Below are 19,279 nucleotides of genomic sequence, written 5' to 3'. Positions count from 1 at the left end.
ACTAAGCAACCTTTGGACAAGCGACGGCTTGGGCCATGGGTGTTTTGTTAGGGTGAAGTGGCTAGTATCCAGGAGGTTTCGAGGTATCATTTCTAGGCCTTACCGAGGGAAGCAATGCAATGCATCTAATCTATTATGGTTGGTAAAATGGTGGCTTAAGAATTCAAGCATACTTTATTATGGACAAAAGAGAGTCTTAAGTCACTAGGTTAAGATGGATGTGCTCAAGATGAACGTTATGTTGAAAACCCTCAGATAACTAAAGATCAAAGTATGGCAAGAATGAAGACTTACAAGCTCAAGCGGATGATATAGTGTTTATATTTATTCTTGAGTATAGGTATGCTGTATTATTAAGAGCGATGCAACATTAGCTATTTGACAACACCAAAAGTGATCTTAGTTGACCTATGAAAGTTTTGCCTTGAGAGGAACCCTTGAGTGAGCTACTTGTTCCATATAAGCTAACATTGGTTGGCTCATCCTTTGGGTCGATCAAGGGTCAGTGTTGAGAGCTTTGGGGCTAACACAGGTCCAAGTGTCCTAGTGATGTAACTGAGAGATCCGGATTATTCCGGAAGATTTTCCGAAATATTCCAAAAGTTTCGTAGTTTTCCAAAGAAACTTGCGGAAATCTCCGAATTGGTGAGCCAACAGCTAGTTTTCAAACTAGACCGGTCTGACCGGTATAGCAACCAGTCTAACCAGTAGGCTAACAACTAGTTTTTGTACCTTGGGGTATTTTTACCCCCCGACCTCCACTCATGAAGGTTGTTGTTCCTGAGGCAAAATAGTGTTCCTAGTTCATCCTAAGCTAGGCCAAAGCCAAAAAAAGCTCCCTCCAACCCCTGTTTGTGAGGTTGTGTGATTCTTGTGAGATCTTATCAGTTGGGTGGTAGAGAGAAGTCAAGTGAGAGCAATTGTGAGCTGAGAAAAGCAATCCATAGCTTAAGCACTTGTGGTTCTTGTTGACAAAGCTTTGAAGCATTTGTTACTCTCGGAGGTTTGCCTCCTAGACGGCTAGGCGTCGCCGGCTAGCTCCCAAGGTGTGGTAAGCAGCAGTAAGTTTGTGAGGGCTACGATCTTGCCTCCGCAAGGGAAAAGATCAACTAGTGGAGATGAGGAAAGTGGTTGAAAGAGACCCAGCTTGTTGGAAGGGAGTTGAAAAAGACTCGTATTCCAATAGGCTCCTCAACGGAGATGTAGGATTCAATGGGTTGAATCTGAACTTCGGATAAACAAATCCTCATGTCTTCATTATGGTTTGCGTCACTTATTGATTTCTAGCATTTGCTTGTGCTTCCACTTCGATCTACTTGGGTGTGTCTTTATTATGTGCAGGGACAGTTTCATCCTGCTGAAGATCATCTACAAAAGACACTCTTCAAGTTTGGTGATCGTTAGAAGTTGAAGTAGGGGTAGAGCAGCAATTAGAGAGCCACTCTGCACCTGACCGGTCTGACCAGTCTGGCAGACCGGTCTGACCGGCCTACCTAGGCAGCAGGAGTTCAATTTGGTTGAATTTGGTTTAAATTACCAATTCGCCTATTCACCCCCCTCTAGACGACAACAAGATTCTTTCACTAACCAAAGTACTTCTCGATGGCGGTAGCGGATTCAACGTCATTTTCGCCAAGACTCTACGAAAGATGGGCCTCGACATCATCGAAATGCTTACTCCAACGGATTCCCCCTTCTACGAAATCGTCCCAAGCAACACAGCTATTCCACTAGGACAAGTTGTCCTACCTGTCACCTTCGGCACCAAAGAGCATTATCGCACAGAGTACATCAAGTTTGATGTGGCTGACTTCGAGACTTCTTACCACGCCATCCTCGGAAGACCAGCCCTAGCCAAGTTCATGGCAATCCCACACTACGTGTACCTGTTACTAAAGATGCCAGGATCAAAAGGAGAGCTATCTCTTCGTGGAGACCTGAGACGATCCTATGATTGGGACATGGAAGCTGTTGAGATAGCCGCGACTACTCAAATACCTAGCTCCATGCAACAAGTCTCCACTGCGTCAAAGAAACTCACCCAGCAGAACTTGAAATTCCAGAGAACAAGTCGGGAGCCACTAAAGTCAAGCCAGCAAATGACAAACGATAAGGACTTCAAAGCCATTGACCTTGAGACTGGCGACTCATCCAAATAGCCCTAATTGGAACAGGACTAGACCCTAAATAGGAAAGCGCGCTCGTCAATTTCCTTCAGGCAAACCGAGACATTTTCGCGTGGAAACCGGCTGACATGCCAGGTGTGCCCAAGGAACTGATCGAGCACTCACTCAATGACGATCCTAAAGCTACTCCAAAAACATAGGGACTACAAAGATTCGCTTAAGACAGAAGAGACGCAATTAAGAAAGAGGTAGCCAAATTACTCGCGTCAGGTTTCTTAAAGGAAGTTTTCCATCCTAATTGGCTAGCCAACCCAGTTTTAGTTCGAAAGAAGAAAAACAACGAGTGGAGGATGGGTGTCGACTATACAGACCTTCACAAGCATTGTCCCAAAGATCCCTTTGGGCTCCCCAAAATCGACCAAGTAGTCGACTCCACAGCTGGGTGCACACTACTCTGTTTCCTTGTTTGCTACTTGGGATATCATAGATAGCACTCAAGGAAGAAGATCAAGCCAAGACCGCGTTCATGACCCCTTTCGGAGCATTCTACTACAAGACAATGTCCTTTGGGCTGAAGAACGTAGGAGCGACTTATCAACGCGCAATTTAAATGTGCTTTGAGAAACAACTACACCGCAACGTAGAAGCCTACGTGGACGATGTAGTAGTTAAAATCAGGAATCCAGACAATCTGAAGAACTTCGATGTAGGAACAGTAAGTCCTCTCTCCACAAAATGAGCCCAAATCTCTCTCTTTTGGATAGGCCTCGAAGTTCCAGGCATAGGCGGACCTCCAATTTACGACGGCCTCCTCCTGTAGCAATTTTGCATTCACCAACTCTTGGATTGCTTCTTTCTTCATGGTGGACATCTTCCAAGCGGATGCTTGATTTGGTGGAGCGGTCTGATTGGTAGGCCCACATTTGGGCGGAGGAAGTTGCAACTCCTTCCCCTTCTTGGAATCCTCCATCGATCCTTCCACGGCCTTTCCCTTGGACTTGTCGGTCTTCTTCCCCATCTTCTTCACACGCATAACCTCGGGACGCGTAAGGGGGGAGGAGAAGACTACTCTGACTCTTAAGGTCGCTTATTTTGGTTGATGGCGGCGACGGCAGTGCAAGTGGCGGCGTTAGGGTTTTCAAGATGGAGAATAATAGATGCGAATGGCTGGAAGCATAACTCACTACTAAACTTTAGCACCTATCACATCGGATGTTTGATACTAATTAGGAGTATTAAACGTAATCTAATTACAAAACTGATTGCACAAATGGAGTCTAATTCACAAGACGAATCTATTAAGCCTAATTAGTCCATGATTTAACAATGTAGAGCTACAGTAATCATTTGCTAATGATGGATTAATTAGCCTTAATAGATTCATGTCGCGAATAGATTCCATCTGTGCAATTAATTTTGTAATTAGCTTATGTTTAGTACTTCTAATTAGCATCCGAACATCCGATATGATCCTGCTAAAATTTAGCACATCGTATCCAAACACCTCCTCGCCTCTCCTGCGTGGAACCCGAGGCATCCTTGCCCTGCTCCTCAAACAGCTACCCATCCCCAAATATAAATGCATCCAACCAACCCACACTTCAACAGAGCCACTGACAACGCTCCCCCCCCCCACCCCACCCCACACACACACACCACACACGCACCCCACACACACACACCCCACGGGGTGGATCCACACGTCAGGTTCACGCCACTCGCTTGCGCGTCTGTCTTCCGGGAACTCACGCCGGATCACCCTCCCGGAACTCACCAATGACCGTGGGACCACATGTCAGTGCCGACGATGCCGTCCCCGCGCGTGGCCACCCCAGCAGATGGCCAGCTCTCTCCCGCTTTACACCTTTCCTTCGCGCGGAAGCAAATCGTGTCCGTCCGTTCCCCACCCCGACGCCACACTCCATGTGATGTGCCGCCGCCGCCGCGCACCTCGCATTCCCCACTCCTCCTCGTCCCCGCCCGCCTCCCGCTGCCGCCGCCCATGACGCCACCGCTCTCACCGGCGCCGGTGCTGCCGGCAGCTGCGGACGCGCTCGCGCAGATCTTGCACGCCCTCCTGCCGCCGCTCCTGCTGGCCGCCGCGTCGGTCAAAGCGCTCCACTCGCGGTGGCGCCCGCTACAGGCCACGCTGCTCGCGCTCCAGTCCTCGCTCGCATCCGCGCCCGCCTCCGCCGCGTCCCACCCGCTCTTCACAGACCTGGTAGCCGCGCTCCTCCCGGCGCTCCGTTCCCTCCACGCGCTCTCGGGCCGGTGCCAGGACCCCGGACTCCCCGGCGGGCGGCTCCGCCTCCAGAGCGACCTCGACATGGCCGCATCCTCGCTCTCGCTCCTCCTCCATGACCTCTCGCTGCTCCTCCGCTCGGGGCTGCTCTCCTTCGATTCGGCGGCGTCCTCCCCCAACGCCATCGTCCTGCAGGTGCCTGCAACGGCGGCGTCGCGCGCGGACAAATCCCTCTTCGTCCGAGACGCCTTCGCGCGCCTCCAGATCGGGGCGTTGGACCTTAAGCTGAAGGCCCTCGTGTCGCTGCTGGACCTACTAGGCGACGACCCTACCGCAGAGGCGGCGCAAATCGTCGCCACCGACGGGGATGTCGCCGCGCTCCTTCGCCTGCTGGACGCATCGTCCCACTCGGCACTGCGGGACCGCGCGGTCACGGCCGTGGCCCACCTTGCCACCGCCTGCGCGGCCTCCCGGAGGGTTGTGTTCGACGAAGGCGGCCTTGGCCCGCTGCTGCGCGTGCTCGATTCGGGCTCGGCGCCTGCCACGCGGGAACGCGCCGCGGCCGCCGTTGTTGCGATCACTGCTGATGCCGGCAGTGCTTGGGCTCTGTCGGCTTATGGTGGAGTCTCCATCTTGGTTAATGCTTGCCGTCCTGGCTCTGGGTCCCCTGCTGTGCAGGCACTTGCTGTTGCAGCGCTCAAGAATGTGGCTTCCATCGATGATGTGCGATCTGCTCTCGTGGAGGAGGGTGGCTTGCCTGTTCTAGTTGATCTGCTCGCTAGTGGCACTGTGGGAACACAGAAGAGTGCTGCTCTCTGCCTCTGGTCGCTTGCTTCCATGGGAGACGACGAGACGCAGAGCCAGATTGTTCAAGCAGGTGCATTGTCGCCACTCTTGCAAACTCTCCATGTCGCCTCTGACCAGGATCTCCAGGATTCAGTACTGCGTGCTATCCATGCACTTACATCGGTCCCTGCTGCTGCCAGAACCCTCTGTTCGTCACCACTGTTCTTTGCACAACTTACAGACCTCATATGCCGCTGTAGTAGCATCCTGTTGCAACAAATGGCTGCTGATATGGTTGCTGACCTTACACCTACTGTGAGTGAAGACACAAAACGGTGCATGGCGCCATGCATCGGTACACTGGTTAAGATGATGGAGGTGGCAAAGCCGGCAACAGTACAGGAATCAGCTGGCCGTGCACTGCTTGCTTTGCTCACCTTGAAGTCCAATCGAAAGGTGTTTGTCAGAGATGAGAAGAACGTAATGAGGCTTGTGCAGATGCTTGATCCCCGGAATGAGGAGATTGATAAGAAGTATCCAGTCTCAATCTTTCTAGCTCTTGCCATGGGTGGTGGGAACGGGACTCGACGACGGCTTATGGATGCTGGTTCTTGCCAGCATTTACAGAAGCTGGCTGATGCTGAGGTGCCTGGTGCGAAAAAGGCTTTGCAGAGGATATCCAACAATCGACTTAAAAGCTTACTCTCCATAGGATGGCAAAACTAGTCCATATCCTGCACTGGGGTAAAGTTTGATCTTTTCCTAAACTCTTCTTTTTCCTAACCTAATCTGTTGTCTTGGTCTACCAAATGAGAGATGGAATAAGTATACTCCACCCCTTCACCTGTTTAAGGTTGACTACTTAACCCCTCTCACCTTTGAAACCAGATATTCTACCCACTAAACTCTATCCCAAACCGTCTAAATAACCCCCTATAGTGGTTTTAAAAGGTTGTTTTGCCTTTCTGGTGCTACACATGATCATGACATGGTGAGGATATACAACAAACCGTGCTGCAATTGATGTTTTCCCCCACTTTCAAGCTCCACCAACAGCTGTAGTGTGCACATCATCATCCACTGACCAAACCACCTGACAAGTTTTACACCTGACCATTCTTTCTCTTTGTTTGTGGCCACCCTCACCCTCATCTTTCCATGATCGCTCCATTTCATCACTGACCTTGATCTGCTGACGTATGTATAGTTCCATGAAAATATTTTAAAAATATACTCGCCATGTTACTGTCCACAGGTAGCGCCACATAAGCAAAACAACCTTTAAAACCGCTATATGGTTTTGGATAATTCATGGGGGAATACCTGGTTTTATAGGCGAGGGGGTGAAGTAGACTTATTCCTTCAGGGTATGAATGTTGCAGCCAACTTTGCTTGTTAGTTTACTGGGCTCACATTTTCCCCCAAAATTTTAATTGCTTGCTTATACAAAAGCATTTAGCTGGGTGGAGTATTCCTGTCATAATTGGTGTGTTTTTCCAAATGCTCTGTGATTTTCAGAGGTGGTTGTGGTGACACATCATAGAAAGCTTGGGCCAATTCTTGTAGTGCGTCGACAGGCTATTTTAGGCGTTTAGCTATTCACACATCGCTATTGCAAATGCTTAAATGATAAAATTATCCTGCTATTGTGTGGTACCAATGCTCTACTTTCTTCACTTGTGGTGTGTTGACATGGGCCTTTCATGAGGGGATTGAGCGATACCTTAAGATAACAGTGGCATCAGGAAGGTGAAGAGGAAAATGCAGAGATGAGGGAAATTAGTTGGTTGTTTCAACGAAGAGGAAGTAAAAAGTGAGGAAAACATAGAACAAAGTGCAAACATATGCATTTGGTTTATGTATTCAGTATTCAAAAAGCTTTCCTCATTAGTTAAATTACAGTAACTGGAGTGATGTAAAGGTTGAGCATCACATAAATTTTACTAAGAGTGCCTAAGGGACTCATGTATTATCCATGGCCATTGAAATAAAATATTAACTGTAAAGGTTTTTGTGATATTTGCAATCATATGGAAGTTTTTGAAAAAATGGAAAATTTAGGCAAAGCCTTTATTGGTTAGTGGTGGAGGCAAATGCCTCATAAATCACTCTGCTTTGTGTTCCAGTTGTGTGTAAAATTTATTGCACATGTAGTTGTTTTTGGCTCTTCTGGACCAACATTTATAGTTCATAACTGTTGAGGACTCACATTTTTTGTCTAGCATAGCATACAGTTTGACGGATTGTTATGTTTTACGTTTCCTTATTTGTTGGGGGCAATTCTGCAGGTCATTTTAGTTCTAAGGTGGTACATTGCATGCCCATAGAGTAGGGAAAACACTCTGGTCCGAATTTTTTGCCCACAAGAAACCTTACCTACTTGTTAGTATATAGTGTGAAACTGAATATTTGTAGAGAAACCGTAGCTTTTTGTAGGTGTGGTCATGTGGTAGGCATGTCCTGTTTCTGTTGGATGTGTTGCATCTGCCCTTATGCTACGTACTGGTTTAAATGCTTCGTCTATAGAATTTTACTCAGGAGTGTCCCCTTGTCAAGTTCTGATGCTTTCCTCGTTTGTCCATACTCCATGCATCAATTGAAATCAGTCTCACTAAAAATAGTCATGCCATTCTTTTGTTTGTCCATCATGGAGTCATCCCATGAATTTTGGTGGGATGAAACCATTCCTCATTAGTCATTATTAAGCTAACTATGTCTTTGTAAGGGATGAGGTAGTTATGGATCAACCCATTCCATTCCCCAAGCCAAACAAAAATGCGAGTGAGAAGGTGATGGGTTCCTCAAACCAACAACCCACAAATGAAATACTAGTACCAGGCCATAGTTGTGCCTGCATTGCCCATGTTGTGAAGTTTTTTGTTTATTATACTGTACCATATCAAATCTTAAGCTTTAGCATTGTTGCTACCATTTGCGGGATGCCAATTTCTTCATAATCCATGTAAAACACGACTATTTATTATGACTCATGTGAGTTTTTACCTAATGGCAGTTGAAGAGCAGCCCAGAAGTGGAGAGCTAATTACAAAAGAACACGCAAGTATTTATTTCGGAGTAGGAGTGATGATAGTACAACACTGAGCAAGCGAGAGATCGAGGAGTTCTCAGTTTCTCTACGGCTAAAAGATGGCCAGTAGATGGTATTTAGTACTAGCAGTATATTAACAAGATGGAAGCATGGATGCGGCATTTTAGGAAGCGTCCTGGAGCTTTTTTCCCCCGATTTTACTTTTTTCGTTTTTTGAGCCCTTTTTTTTTCTTTTTTCGATCCATGGCTCTCTTCCACCTGGCTTTGTGAAGGAATGATTTGTTTGTGTTGTGATTTGAATGAAGCAAGTGTTTGATCTGGCACATCCATCTCACTGGCAGGCTGCTTCACCGCCCACTGAATGATGAGTAAGCTGTTGTTGCTGTTTTTGTGGGGGTTGAGAGGCTCCACAGGCACTGCGATCATACTGAGTGTCAGAGAGAGGGCCATGTTGCTCTTCTGCTGTTTAACCCCACCGGCCACCGGCCCACCGCACGGTGCTGTGTCGGAGCAGCTTGTGATGTCAGTGATGAATTTTGCTTTCTAATTGGCCTATCGCTGTTAATTCAACTACCCTATTTGTTGACTGATCATATCCTTTTGTATGAATGAAACATATGCCCTCTCTGATCTCAGGGCCATCTACTGTTTTGACCAATCGTCAAGTATGTCTTTTATTCTTTTCAAGAATATTCGTTAAGTACCTCTTCTGATGAATTGCCTCTCGTAAACAGCTAGGCTCCAAAAACGACTTTCCTTTTAAAAAAATGACATTATAATGGGACTAGTACCCAAAGTTCTTATCATGCTACTGATGTTACTATCATACAGACGACTCAAAAGTCTAGCATAGCAGGGGGGAGAAATGCCCATCTCGGAACAAGGGCAACCCTGAAGCTCTCGCTTCCTCAGCACGTGAAGGATCCTGGTAGATGCTTTATGCTAGATATATCAAATAGCTCCATGAACCTTAGATCGGAAACTCTTGTTTTGGCAGCAGCAAAACGTTGGTATTCATCGAATATTGAAGTAAGACACCAGCGTTGCGATTTCCTCAAGCATCCGACCACACAGCCAGTTCGATGCTATAAAATTTGATTTATGTTTCCAATGTGAAGCTCATGATTTATTGGAACTTTGAGCACAGCATGATCGCAAATCTGATGTAATCAATTGCTTACCTTTCCACGCTTGCAGTGAATAAGCACTGGGTGGTTCCTGACATCTAAAACAGAATTTGACATCAGATTAGGCGGACACATAATAAGGAGATCATAAACTAGTTATAACGTAGTTTAGTACCTAGGATAACATTTAGAGCTTCACGGATTCTATCTTCCGGTATGTTCACAAATGGCTCCTGCAAGCAACATCTCTATTCAGTATAGAAGGTTCAAAACCTGGATATGAGAAGGTGTTAATCATGAAAATAACAAAGGCAAAATGAACTAAACTGGTAGCAAGATGTGATACAGGGAACAATGATCAACAACTTCAAAGGTGCCATCTTATACTGCCATTCTTTAGATGATTAGCTTGTGATAATAGCAAAATCCAAAAGCTGAAGTCTGACTATGTTTTAAACGATACCGACAAGGGTTACCACCACAAGCAGTGCTTGATATATCCCACAAAAAGGACAAATCAAATGTGCTCTTGAGGCATCAAGTCAACACAATCAAGGTTTGCAGTTAACCACAGACAGGTAATGCTAATCTGTTTGTCATTATAGAAATTAACTTTAATTTCAGATATCTGATTTGAATATAAAGCAAATTGCAGAATACAGGCCATAAAACATATTTGTCCTCTGCTCGATTCAAATAAGTTTTTCTGCTGTAACACAAATAAACAATTTTAATCTTGATGATAGCATCTAGTTCTGTTTTTCTACAGCACATCGTCAGCTTCTGCCTTCAATTCACTTTACAAAAGAAAGACATACTTGGACACTTGATAAAGAGTGAGGGCCTCGTGGATTCAACAGAAAATTTCCAAACTCATTCCAACAAAAAGTTTAAGACCCTCTCCACTGATAGACAAAATTACAGCAGAGATCGCCCAGACAATACAAAATCATTCTAAATATCTCCATAATATAGATCGGAGATATCATCTTTCCACTATCCCATAAAACTACATTCGTCATCTTGAAGCATACAGAAAACAATATACAAGGGAAGAAACCACAAAAGGTAGGATAACAATTTATTTTCCTTCTGACTTGCAATAATCAGATTGGGGTATTAATAATGTTCTAGATGCAGAAAATGATCCAGTCCAAGCATCTTACATTTTGGAAATAACATTGTCATGGTATTGGGTGAATCCTCAATAGTCGAAAGTAGCTAAATCAACAGCGAGAAAGTGCACACTGTCCTGTCCTCGTACTTTCGAACCCTTATGGTTCTTGAATCCTCTCCCTGATATTTTTTTGGAAAGAAAACCCAGAACCCGAAGGAGACACATGTATGAGTGTAGTTTCCTATTCTTTAAAGAGGAAGTAGAATAACTTTTGAGAAAAAGAGTTTAAGATGACTATCACGATGGTACGGGAGTAGTAGTATGGATTCTTTGTATAAATATTTGTAACACACTACAGTGTAAATTATACATGTACCAATTTTGAGGGGCACCTGTTGTAACCGGATTGCACAACTCTGCACAACATACTTTTAGGAAAATGGAGATGTATTTCTCAATTGGCATAATTGTGCCACAGTATCTTGCATGTGTTGTCTTAGATTATGCTTTAGATGTTTTCACAAGGGAGATCATTCATTTATTCCAAAGCAGCATGTGGTAAAGTGTAGTACAGCAAATCACAGTTACTAAACCAAATATTTAAAGATCTATTTGATATGAAATTGAGTGGATAGATGCTTTCAGGCAACAGGGCTGGTCAATAGAGCTCAAATTGGACAAGACGTCTGTCTCTCTTTTAATAAATTGCACTTACAAAAGTAGTTCGTATCGTACAAAAGACATCAGGCAAGATTTAGCAAATATCAACCACTGCCAGCATCGAGCCGTTAGTGTGACGAACCATTCCGCGTTGACAACTACTACAAATCACATAGAATCCGCCCAGTGCCAAGAAAAGAATTATAAAAAAATAATGAACAATATTAATTTAATTAATCAATTAAGCAATGAACTAGGAGTAATTAATTGATACTGGTACATGAGGAACTCGGCCATTCTGTTCCTTTTCACCCAACAACCAAGAAGGGTGGTTTTCTTAGGACTAATTTCCAAGTAACATTACGATAGAACTAATAATTCCCAAGATATCTGAGGATCCAAGCAAGTATTCAATCGAAAAGAAACAGCACTTTCTTCTCAAAAACAAAAGAAAAGAAAGAGCACTTCAATCCGCAGAGATTGAGTAGTGCTAGTAGTTGAGTTTTCTTCACCTTGGAGCCGTCGATTCCGAACTGGAAGAGTCTGATCCCGTGGGCGCGGAGGAACTCCAGGTTGGCCTCCGGGTACGGCTCCGGGCACAGGCACCTGGAGCGCAGAGCATCCAAGAACCGATCAAGAACCATCTCCAAAGATTCGATAGGCGCGTGCGCCGATGGGTCGTGCGAGACTCACAGGACGGAGCGGAGTCGGAGGGACTCGAGGAAGGGCAGGTTGGAGACGTCAGGGAAGCCAGATCGGTAGATGCCGTGGTCCACCATGGCGAAATTGAGCGGCGGCACCAGCAGCAGCTCCTCCCCCGCCGCCGCCGCGGGCGCCGCCTCGCCCTCCCGGCGCAGCAAGGCCGCGTACGGAGACGACGGCGGCGGCATGGCGTCGCTGTCCTTCTCCGACGATGACGACGACGGCAACGCTGCTAGTGCCGGTGCCTCGTCCTGGCGACGGCAGGGCTGCTCCTTGCACTGGCGCAGGGCGTCCTTCTCGGTCACCATTATGCTGGCGGCGGCCTCACATACCTCGGCGGATGGTATCCGAATCCGATAGAGCGCGATAAGCTCCTTGGGTTGATTGCAGCGCGGAGCTAGATGCTAGACGGCGGGGAGGATCTTGATGGGTTGGTTGCTGTGAGGGGATGGGTGGGTGGAAAAACTGCGGAGGAAACGAAGGGGCGACCGGGTTTTCCCGTGCGGAGAATTGGTTTGGGAGGACGGGATGGGACCCGAGTTTAGCGTGGAATGGATTGTCTTTGGACCCATTTCACGTTTCGTCGAGGACTTAGTTCGTCCCAAATTTTTTTTTGTTTTGTTTGAGGGTTTGAGGTGTTAGTTTATCCTAATTTTTTTTCGAGGGATTCGAGAGGTACACGATGGATGGTATTTTAACACCCTTTGCAATCATTCTTCCACCTATCATGGGTTCTATATGTCGTCCTCTCTCATTTTTTTGAAGCTACGTTATCTTCTTCCTAGCGCGCAGGTCGACGTGCGTCGCGCCACCCCTCCCTCTTCCCTACTACGCCGCCCGCCGGCCGCCGCTCCTCCCTCTTTTCCCTGTTGCGCCAGTCGCTAGCCTCCCTCTTCCCTGTGCAGCTGCACCGGCCGCTCCCCTCCTCCCTCCCCCGATGGCCTCCCTCACTCGGGCAGAGCTCGCCTGACGGCAGCAAATCTCAAGCTCGCCTAGGGGCGACGAAGCTCAAGCGCGCGTCAACCTCCACGGCTCCACCTACCCCTGCATCTCTTCCAGGAGCGGATGGAGCTTCGACAGCGTCGAAGTGGGTCGGGATGGTCCGCTCGATTTGAGCGGACCATCTCGACCCGGATGTGAGGGTTATATTCCCACTTCATTTTTAAACAAAAATAGGTCTATTTGGGTCCTATCCATCATAACCCACTTCAACTCTCAAACCAAACACACCCTTAGAGGATTGTGCATTGCTACAAGCTATAAAATTTTTAACATGAAAACATGATGTTGATATTAACGATGTACTGTAAGGCTCACCATGATTCATAAGTATTAACTTTTATATAATAGTGTCAAATTGAGCATGGGCACGTAGCATTGAAATTATTTCAGCTCCCGTAGATATCGTGAAAACAAATGTAAGTGACGTACCACATTGGATACAGACTTTTAAGTCACTTCTGAGATGTAGCCAACGACACAGGGTTTTCAGACCTTCTATTTATCCTGAACTTTTCAGTAACTTTTTCATCCATATTTATTTATATAAGCTGGATGCTAATATCCGTCATGGGAATTTAGAAAAAAAGAATTGGCCTAAACGAGTCAATGTGTGAGGAGTGTAACAAAATATCTGTGGAAGAGAATGTTTCTCTGTGATTAGTTGCAGTTGCAAAATCCAATATTGGTGCAATCCATACTTTTTCCTTCCACCCATCCCCAACAACAGAACAGGGTGCAACAATTCTTTTAACACTTAATCAGCACATGTTTCATTTTAGTCTTCCAGGGAAACAACAATGCAAAGAGCAATAACAGGTAGTAGGATTTGAAGGATGGACACCTTGGCCTGACTAATGAGGAAAAGCATATAATCTAAAAGATACACATTTACTCAAGCCTCCAAAATGTACCCCCAGGAGGAAGTCCATCTCCACTAGAACTCCAAAGGCATTGTCCATCTGACATGCAAAGGGGACTGCGTGCATCATGCTAGGATCCGGTTCATGAAAAAAATAAATGCAAAGAGAGCTAATCAGCAAACAAAACTGTAGCCATGTCCCTAGACCGACGAGTACCATGAAACAGTAGTGCCTCCATTAGCTGCTAGGTTTGACAGTGCAAACTGGTTTTGTGTCAGGTTCATCAATATTCACTTCCTTTCAGACCCTTACCTGGTAGAAACAATATTGATCAGTAAAGAACAATGTTTACATAAGAAATCAAGCAAAAGCACGGGTTATATGTCAAAAGCATATAGATGAACCACAATCTTTTTCAGGTACAATCTTTTGTGTAATAATTAAAACATTGGATTATTCAGAGATTGATCACGTTTCAAAAGTACAATCCGAAAAAATACATTGTGACCTTGACCAGGCTATATATGGAATATTTCAGTCATCCTAAGTGCACAACTACACCACATTTGTAAACATGCATAGTCCGCGGCTTTTTCATAAGAAGAGTGGATAATCCTAGCTGGGCCTACTTAAGTTCTCTAATGTGATGAAGACGAATCAGATGTAAGGGTGTTGTACAGAACCTCTGTGCTACATTGGCTGAAGCAAAAAAGGATAAAAGGAAGAAATGGAATTTCCTATGTTAATTAGAAGAACGCCTAACTTACTGTTGCAGCAAGCATAGGTCTAAAAAATCTATCTGATGATGAGTGCAGCAAAAGGCTTTTTTAAATTACTCGTCTTCGTTCTTTCAAGATATCGCATCCAAATTATCATCCTCTGAAGTATCTTCTGCATGACCGACCGATCAAGCTACCCATCCACATGTTCACATTCTCAGCTTTCTCAGCCATCTCAGAACCAATTTTTTTGTGTTGCCACCACATTTATCCAGTGGCAAGATTGCAGTGTACAAATATGTCATGAATGCAAACATGAATAAATTGACAAGCCATAATGGTATGCAGCCAGCTAACTTGACTTGAAAAAAACAAGGTGCTATTGCTTACCCCTATTTTGTGCTACAATTATGATTTTATCCTCACTCTTGTCCACTTTATGATTTTACCTCTACTTTTTGAATTTGAAGAAAGAGTTTACCCATACTCCTTTAGCAGTACATAACAGTGTCAAATGAGCTAAACGAAGATGAGTTTGCCCTTGCGAATATGCCCCAGCTTCCTGTAGAACTTCGTGATTTGTTTGCCATCAAATATTTAGACATTATTTTCAGGCTAAATCGCCCTAAAAACTGAAACTAATTCATCCTACAAACCAACTTGAATGAAAATGGACATTTCAGATCTGTTTGAAAGGGAAGATAATGCTTGCATCTCGTGCCTAAAACTGAGACTAATTCAGCCTACAAACCGACTTGAGAAATGGACATTCAGGCCTATACTTTCACAGGAAAATAAATATGAGGTCCAATCCAATAGAATCGCTAATGCTTGCGCATCTTGTGCCTACCTGCTATTAAGAGCTTGCAATTACCATTAGTCGGCCGGTGTTTGCCTCTCCCACAAGCAGATTCACAAAGAATCGTGTCGCCGGAGCACATCAACAGCTTAAAGGGATTATGGAGCTACCAGCCCCGAAGAAGCTACGACACCACCATGACGTCGAGCCACCACTAGATGGGCTGCGTGCTCACACCCCTAAATTGCCTCGAGCCGCGCCCAATCCCCCGACTGGATGTGCGCCCAGGCCCCTGACCTCCTGCGCCTCCCGCCCACCAGTGCATCGTGGCTGCCTGACGCCCGCCAGCCACCGGAGTCTCACCGTCCTAGCTGCTCGCCGCCCACCAGCCGCCGGAATCCTACCGAATCGCAGCCACTAAAGCTAGAGGAGAGAGAGAGAGACGTCAGGAGAAAGAGAAAGATCGAGAGACAGAGAGGCGTCGGCATTTTACGAAGGCTACTCCTTCATTTGCTAGTTTTAGAATGGCTCCTATATTTTTATCACCGCGTAATATTTGAGTCAATACGTTTACAACTTTGTCCTACGTGGCACGACACCTCCTCCCTCCAGCATGGATCAGGCATGGAAAATGACCATCGTACCCTCCTCCCCAAGCATGCGCATCCTTTCTCCTTCCACTAGTGCGTGGGACCAGGACGTCAGGGTCATCTTCAGCCTCCTGCGACTCCTCTCTTCAAGTCCTGAACCAACAATTGAACAGATCAGCTCGTCATCTTCATGCTTGCCACCAGACTGCTTGACGAGAACCTTTCTGATCCACGCTGGTGAGACCCGATCAGTGAAGCAGCACATACGGGCACAGAGCCAGACCACCGGCGAGCAGGCGGACAAGCCTCCAAGCACTACCTCGTCGTGTCAACGCCTACTTCCTGGTGGTCGTGGACTTCCGCCGCCGCCTAGGCCCTCCCATCGATGAGCGCTACTTCGGGGACTGTGTTGTGCCGTGCGTCGCCAGGGCCGCCGTCTGTGACCTGCTCGATGGCAGCGGTGCCAAGCTCGCCCGCGCCGCCGTGGCCATTCGCGACGCCATCCGCGCGCAACTCGAGTGCCTGGTGTGTCGGCTAGGCACCCCTGGACCCATTAGAAGACTTACGGACCCACTCAAGGGAACGTACCCGAAACCTACTCGGACATGAAGACTACTCTGCAGGGCGCGTAAGACTTCATGTACTCCCCGAAGGCTAGTCGGGTCAGAAGGAAATTACTCTACCGAGTTAGAGTAGGACTCTGTAAAACGTACTCGACTAGGACTCATACAATCCGCCCTGTAACCCTGCTCCCCCAACTATATAAGGGCGGGCAGGGACCATTCCAGAACAACGAACAATAGAGACTAAGCTCAATACAATTCATACACAGGACGTAGGGTATTACGCGATCTAGCGGCCCGAACCTGTCTAAATCATGTTTCTTGCGTCACCATCGACTCCTTGATTCTCGACGGCACCCACCGCACAAAAGATCACCTAGGGTACCCCCCCTAGGTGGGTTGTCGATCTAAAACACCGACAGCTGGCGTGCCAGGTAGGGGAAGTCGCTGGGTTTCTCCGCGTGAGATCGATGGCACCAGTTATCATCAAGCCCGTTTTCTTCTTCAAGGCGGGCGCTACCTTTGTCTTCAGCTCCTGGCTTTGCATCGCTGATGGTGCGGGATCCTTTCAACACCGCATCATCGGCGATCAGGGAAATAAGCATCTCGACAAGAATTTTCTTCAAGAAACAGAGAATTCCGCCAAGAAAATCCAAAATTTCAACGTCAACGACATCGAGTTCGACTACAGCTCGGACTCGACCTCAACTCAGACTAGCCCACGCAGGCTGACACCTAAGTCATCCTGCAAGCCGATTTCAACTCGAAATCGATTCCCGCACGGACTTCGCAATGTAACCGTGGTCCATCAAGGTTTCGTCACTCGAATCCAATCCGAACTTGAGTCAATCAAGGACTGCGACTATGACTCGGACTACGTCCAAGAGATCTCTTTATCAGGCCCAGCTCAAGACTTAGTAATTACTTCAAGTCCATAGGGAAGATTCGTTTATTGGCCTAGAATGAAGCCATCTTTCTTAGCCCAAGATCACGAGTCACGCCTTGTCACTCACATAGACAACCTCCCGTATCAAGAGGGCATCCCGCTTACTTCAACACATGAGGAAGGAAGCACTCCGGAGATTGCAACATCGAGCTCTGGAAGCTACTACCCGGACAGAGAAACCTTTGTCATTACATCACAAAACAACGACGCGGGCGCCAGCCTCCAGAGAACTCCCCGACAGGTTACACAACTCGATGACATTTCACAAGATGAATCATCAGCTAACGCCCCGCAAGATGAAACTTCTAAACAAATAAATGAAAGAAGAGCACGCAATGCTGCCCGAGCAGATCGTCACCGACTACTAGAGCTATAAACATTCCTATCGTGAACCTCGAAAGAGCATTCAACGCAGTGCAAGCCCGAGAGCACAACACTCTACTCGCAGCAATTACCTCAATCAATCTCATATCAACTCTCATACCTCATGACAGAGACAATGAGTTAACAGCACAACTCGCAGAACGGGGCAACGGGTTAATAGCACAACTCGCAGAGCAAGCTGACAAACTACTTGACAAAGAATCTCCAATCCCATCTATTCCTCGCAACTCGGCCCACCAAGACGGCAGCAGAGATATTGCAGTCCATGGTGGCCATCGCGAGGCTCCAAGACACAGTAACGAAGTAGTCAACAAGCCAAGGCAACATAGCCAAAGGCAAAATAGAGATGAACGCGAGGCCCCAAGGCGAAACAAGGATGCAGGAGAGGCTAGCTGCACTAATTCTGCAAAGAGCCCTCGCTACCGCAGAACTGATCACGAAGTCTCAATCTTCAGCAACCTAAGAGAGGTAATCAATAACAACTGTCGCCGCGAACGTGAACACGAAGTCGAAGACTATAACCATTTCCCCGCTTTCACCGCACGGGTAATGAACACTAAACTACCTGAGAAGTTCAAGCCAACAGGGATCACCAAGTATGATAGCAAGCAAGACCCAGTCCAATGACTATGATGCTACTCACTAGCAGTACAAGCAGTCGGGGGCAACGATGACACAAAGGTCATTCACTTCCCCATATGCATGGAACCTGCACCGTTAACATGGCTCGAGTCACTCAAACCGAAATCGATCGACTCTTGGGAAGACTTGACGAAGGCTTTCACCAATAATTACACGGGCTCCATGTCCCGCCTAGGCAACAAAATTGATCTAAGCCAAATCAAATAGAAAGAAAGCGAGACATTGTGCGACTATCTATGCCATTTCTTTAAAAAGAAGGCTACAATAGTCGACATTTCAGAAACAGACGTCATGGAGTGCTTTCAAAACGACCTTTATGATCGTAGAACATACCAAGACTTTGGCAGATGTCGTCCAGCCATCGTAAAAAAATCTCAAAATCATGGTCACACAAGCACAATGATGGGTCCTTCTTCACTGAGTTACTCAAGAAACAATACCCATGGCATCCAATCAGCAAACACTCGGCGATAGATTGCTACAGCATGCGCCGAGTAATGCAAGAATTACTCGCACCACCCCCTCCTGAAGACTTTGATCAAAAGAAGGACAAGGGAAAGGGCAAAGTCAATAAAGATGACGAAGGCGAAGGTGAGTTCCAGACTGCCTCTAAAACGGTCAACGTCATTTTTGGCGGAATCCCAGGTACCGCGTCCAAGCGGTCCAATAAGCTGGTACTTAGAGAGATTATGGCTATCGAGCTAGCAGCTCCCACACCACTCAAATGGTCTGAGGTACCCATAACTTTTAGCAAAAAAGACCAATGGACAAGTTTCTCAGAACCAGGCCGATTCCCTCTAGTACTCGACCCTGTCATTGCAGGCTCAATACTGACCAAAGTACTCATTAACGGCGGAAGCGGACTCAACGTCATTTTCGTCAAGACACTAAGGAAAATGTGCTTCGACATCACAGACATGCTCACTCCAACGGACTCACCATTTTACGGGATTGTCCTAGGAAAT

The 19,279-nt window shown here is 46.6% G+C and overlaps 2 protein-coding genes and 1 long non-coding RNA gene across 3 annotated transcripts; 1 reads left to right on the top strand and 2 right to left on the bottom strand.

Annotated features, from left to right (window-relative positions):
• Nucleotides 1-3,846: 3,846 nt before the first annotated feature.
• On the top strand, nucleotides 3,847-8,306 carry LOC101755198. Its single transcript, XM_004956288.2, has 2 exons — nucleotides 3,847-5,898; nucleotides 8,168-8,306. Exon 1 carries the CDS (start codon nucleotides 3,919-3,921, stop codon nucleotides 5,878-5,880), a length of 1,962 nt encoding a protein of 653 aa, XP_004956345.2. The 5' UTR covers nucleotides 3,847-3,918; the 3' UTR covers nucleotides 5,881-5,898; nucleotides 8,168-8,306.
• A 589-nt stretch (nucleotides 8,307-8,895) lies between these two features.
• On the bottom strand, nucleotides 8,896-12,367 carry LOC101755610 (probable tyrosine-protein phosphatase At1g05000). The gene is made up of 5 exons (XM_004956289.4): nucleotides 11,801-12,367; nucleotides 11,620-11,713; nucleotides 9,506-9,563; nucleotides 9,385-9,428; nucleotides 8,896-9,288 (listed from the first exon to the last, which is right to left on the bottom strand). Exons 1-5 carry the CDS (start codon nucleotides 12,115-12,117, stop codon nucleotides 9,112-9,114), a joined length of 690 nt encoding a protein of 229 aa, XP_004956346.1. The 5' UTR covers nucleotides 12,118-12,367; the 3' UTR covers nucleotides 8,896-9,111.
• A 1,174-nt stretch (nucleotides 12,368-13,541) lies between these two features.
• Nucleotides 13,542-15,679, bottom strand: LOC111256265. Its single transcript, XR_002676281.1, has 2 exons — nucleotides 15,241-15,679; nucleotides 13,542-13,983 (listed from the first exon to the last, which is right to left on the bottom strand). It is a non-coding gene; the product is annotated as an uncharacterized LOC111256265 (long non-coding RNA).
• Between the last annotated feature and the right edge of the window lie 3,600 nt (nucleotides 15,680-19,279).

This window comes from Setaria italica, chromosome II (genome assembly GCF_000263155.2).
Source record: "Setaria italica strain Yugu1 chromosome II, Setaria_italica_v2.0, whole genome shotgun sequence".
Taxonomy (NCBI): Eukaryota; Viridiplantae; Streptophyta; class Magnoliopsida; order Poales; family Poaceae; genus Setaria; species Setaria italica.
Note: the sequence above shows the minus strand (reverse complement) of the source record. Positions and strands in the feature narration are given on the sequence as shown.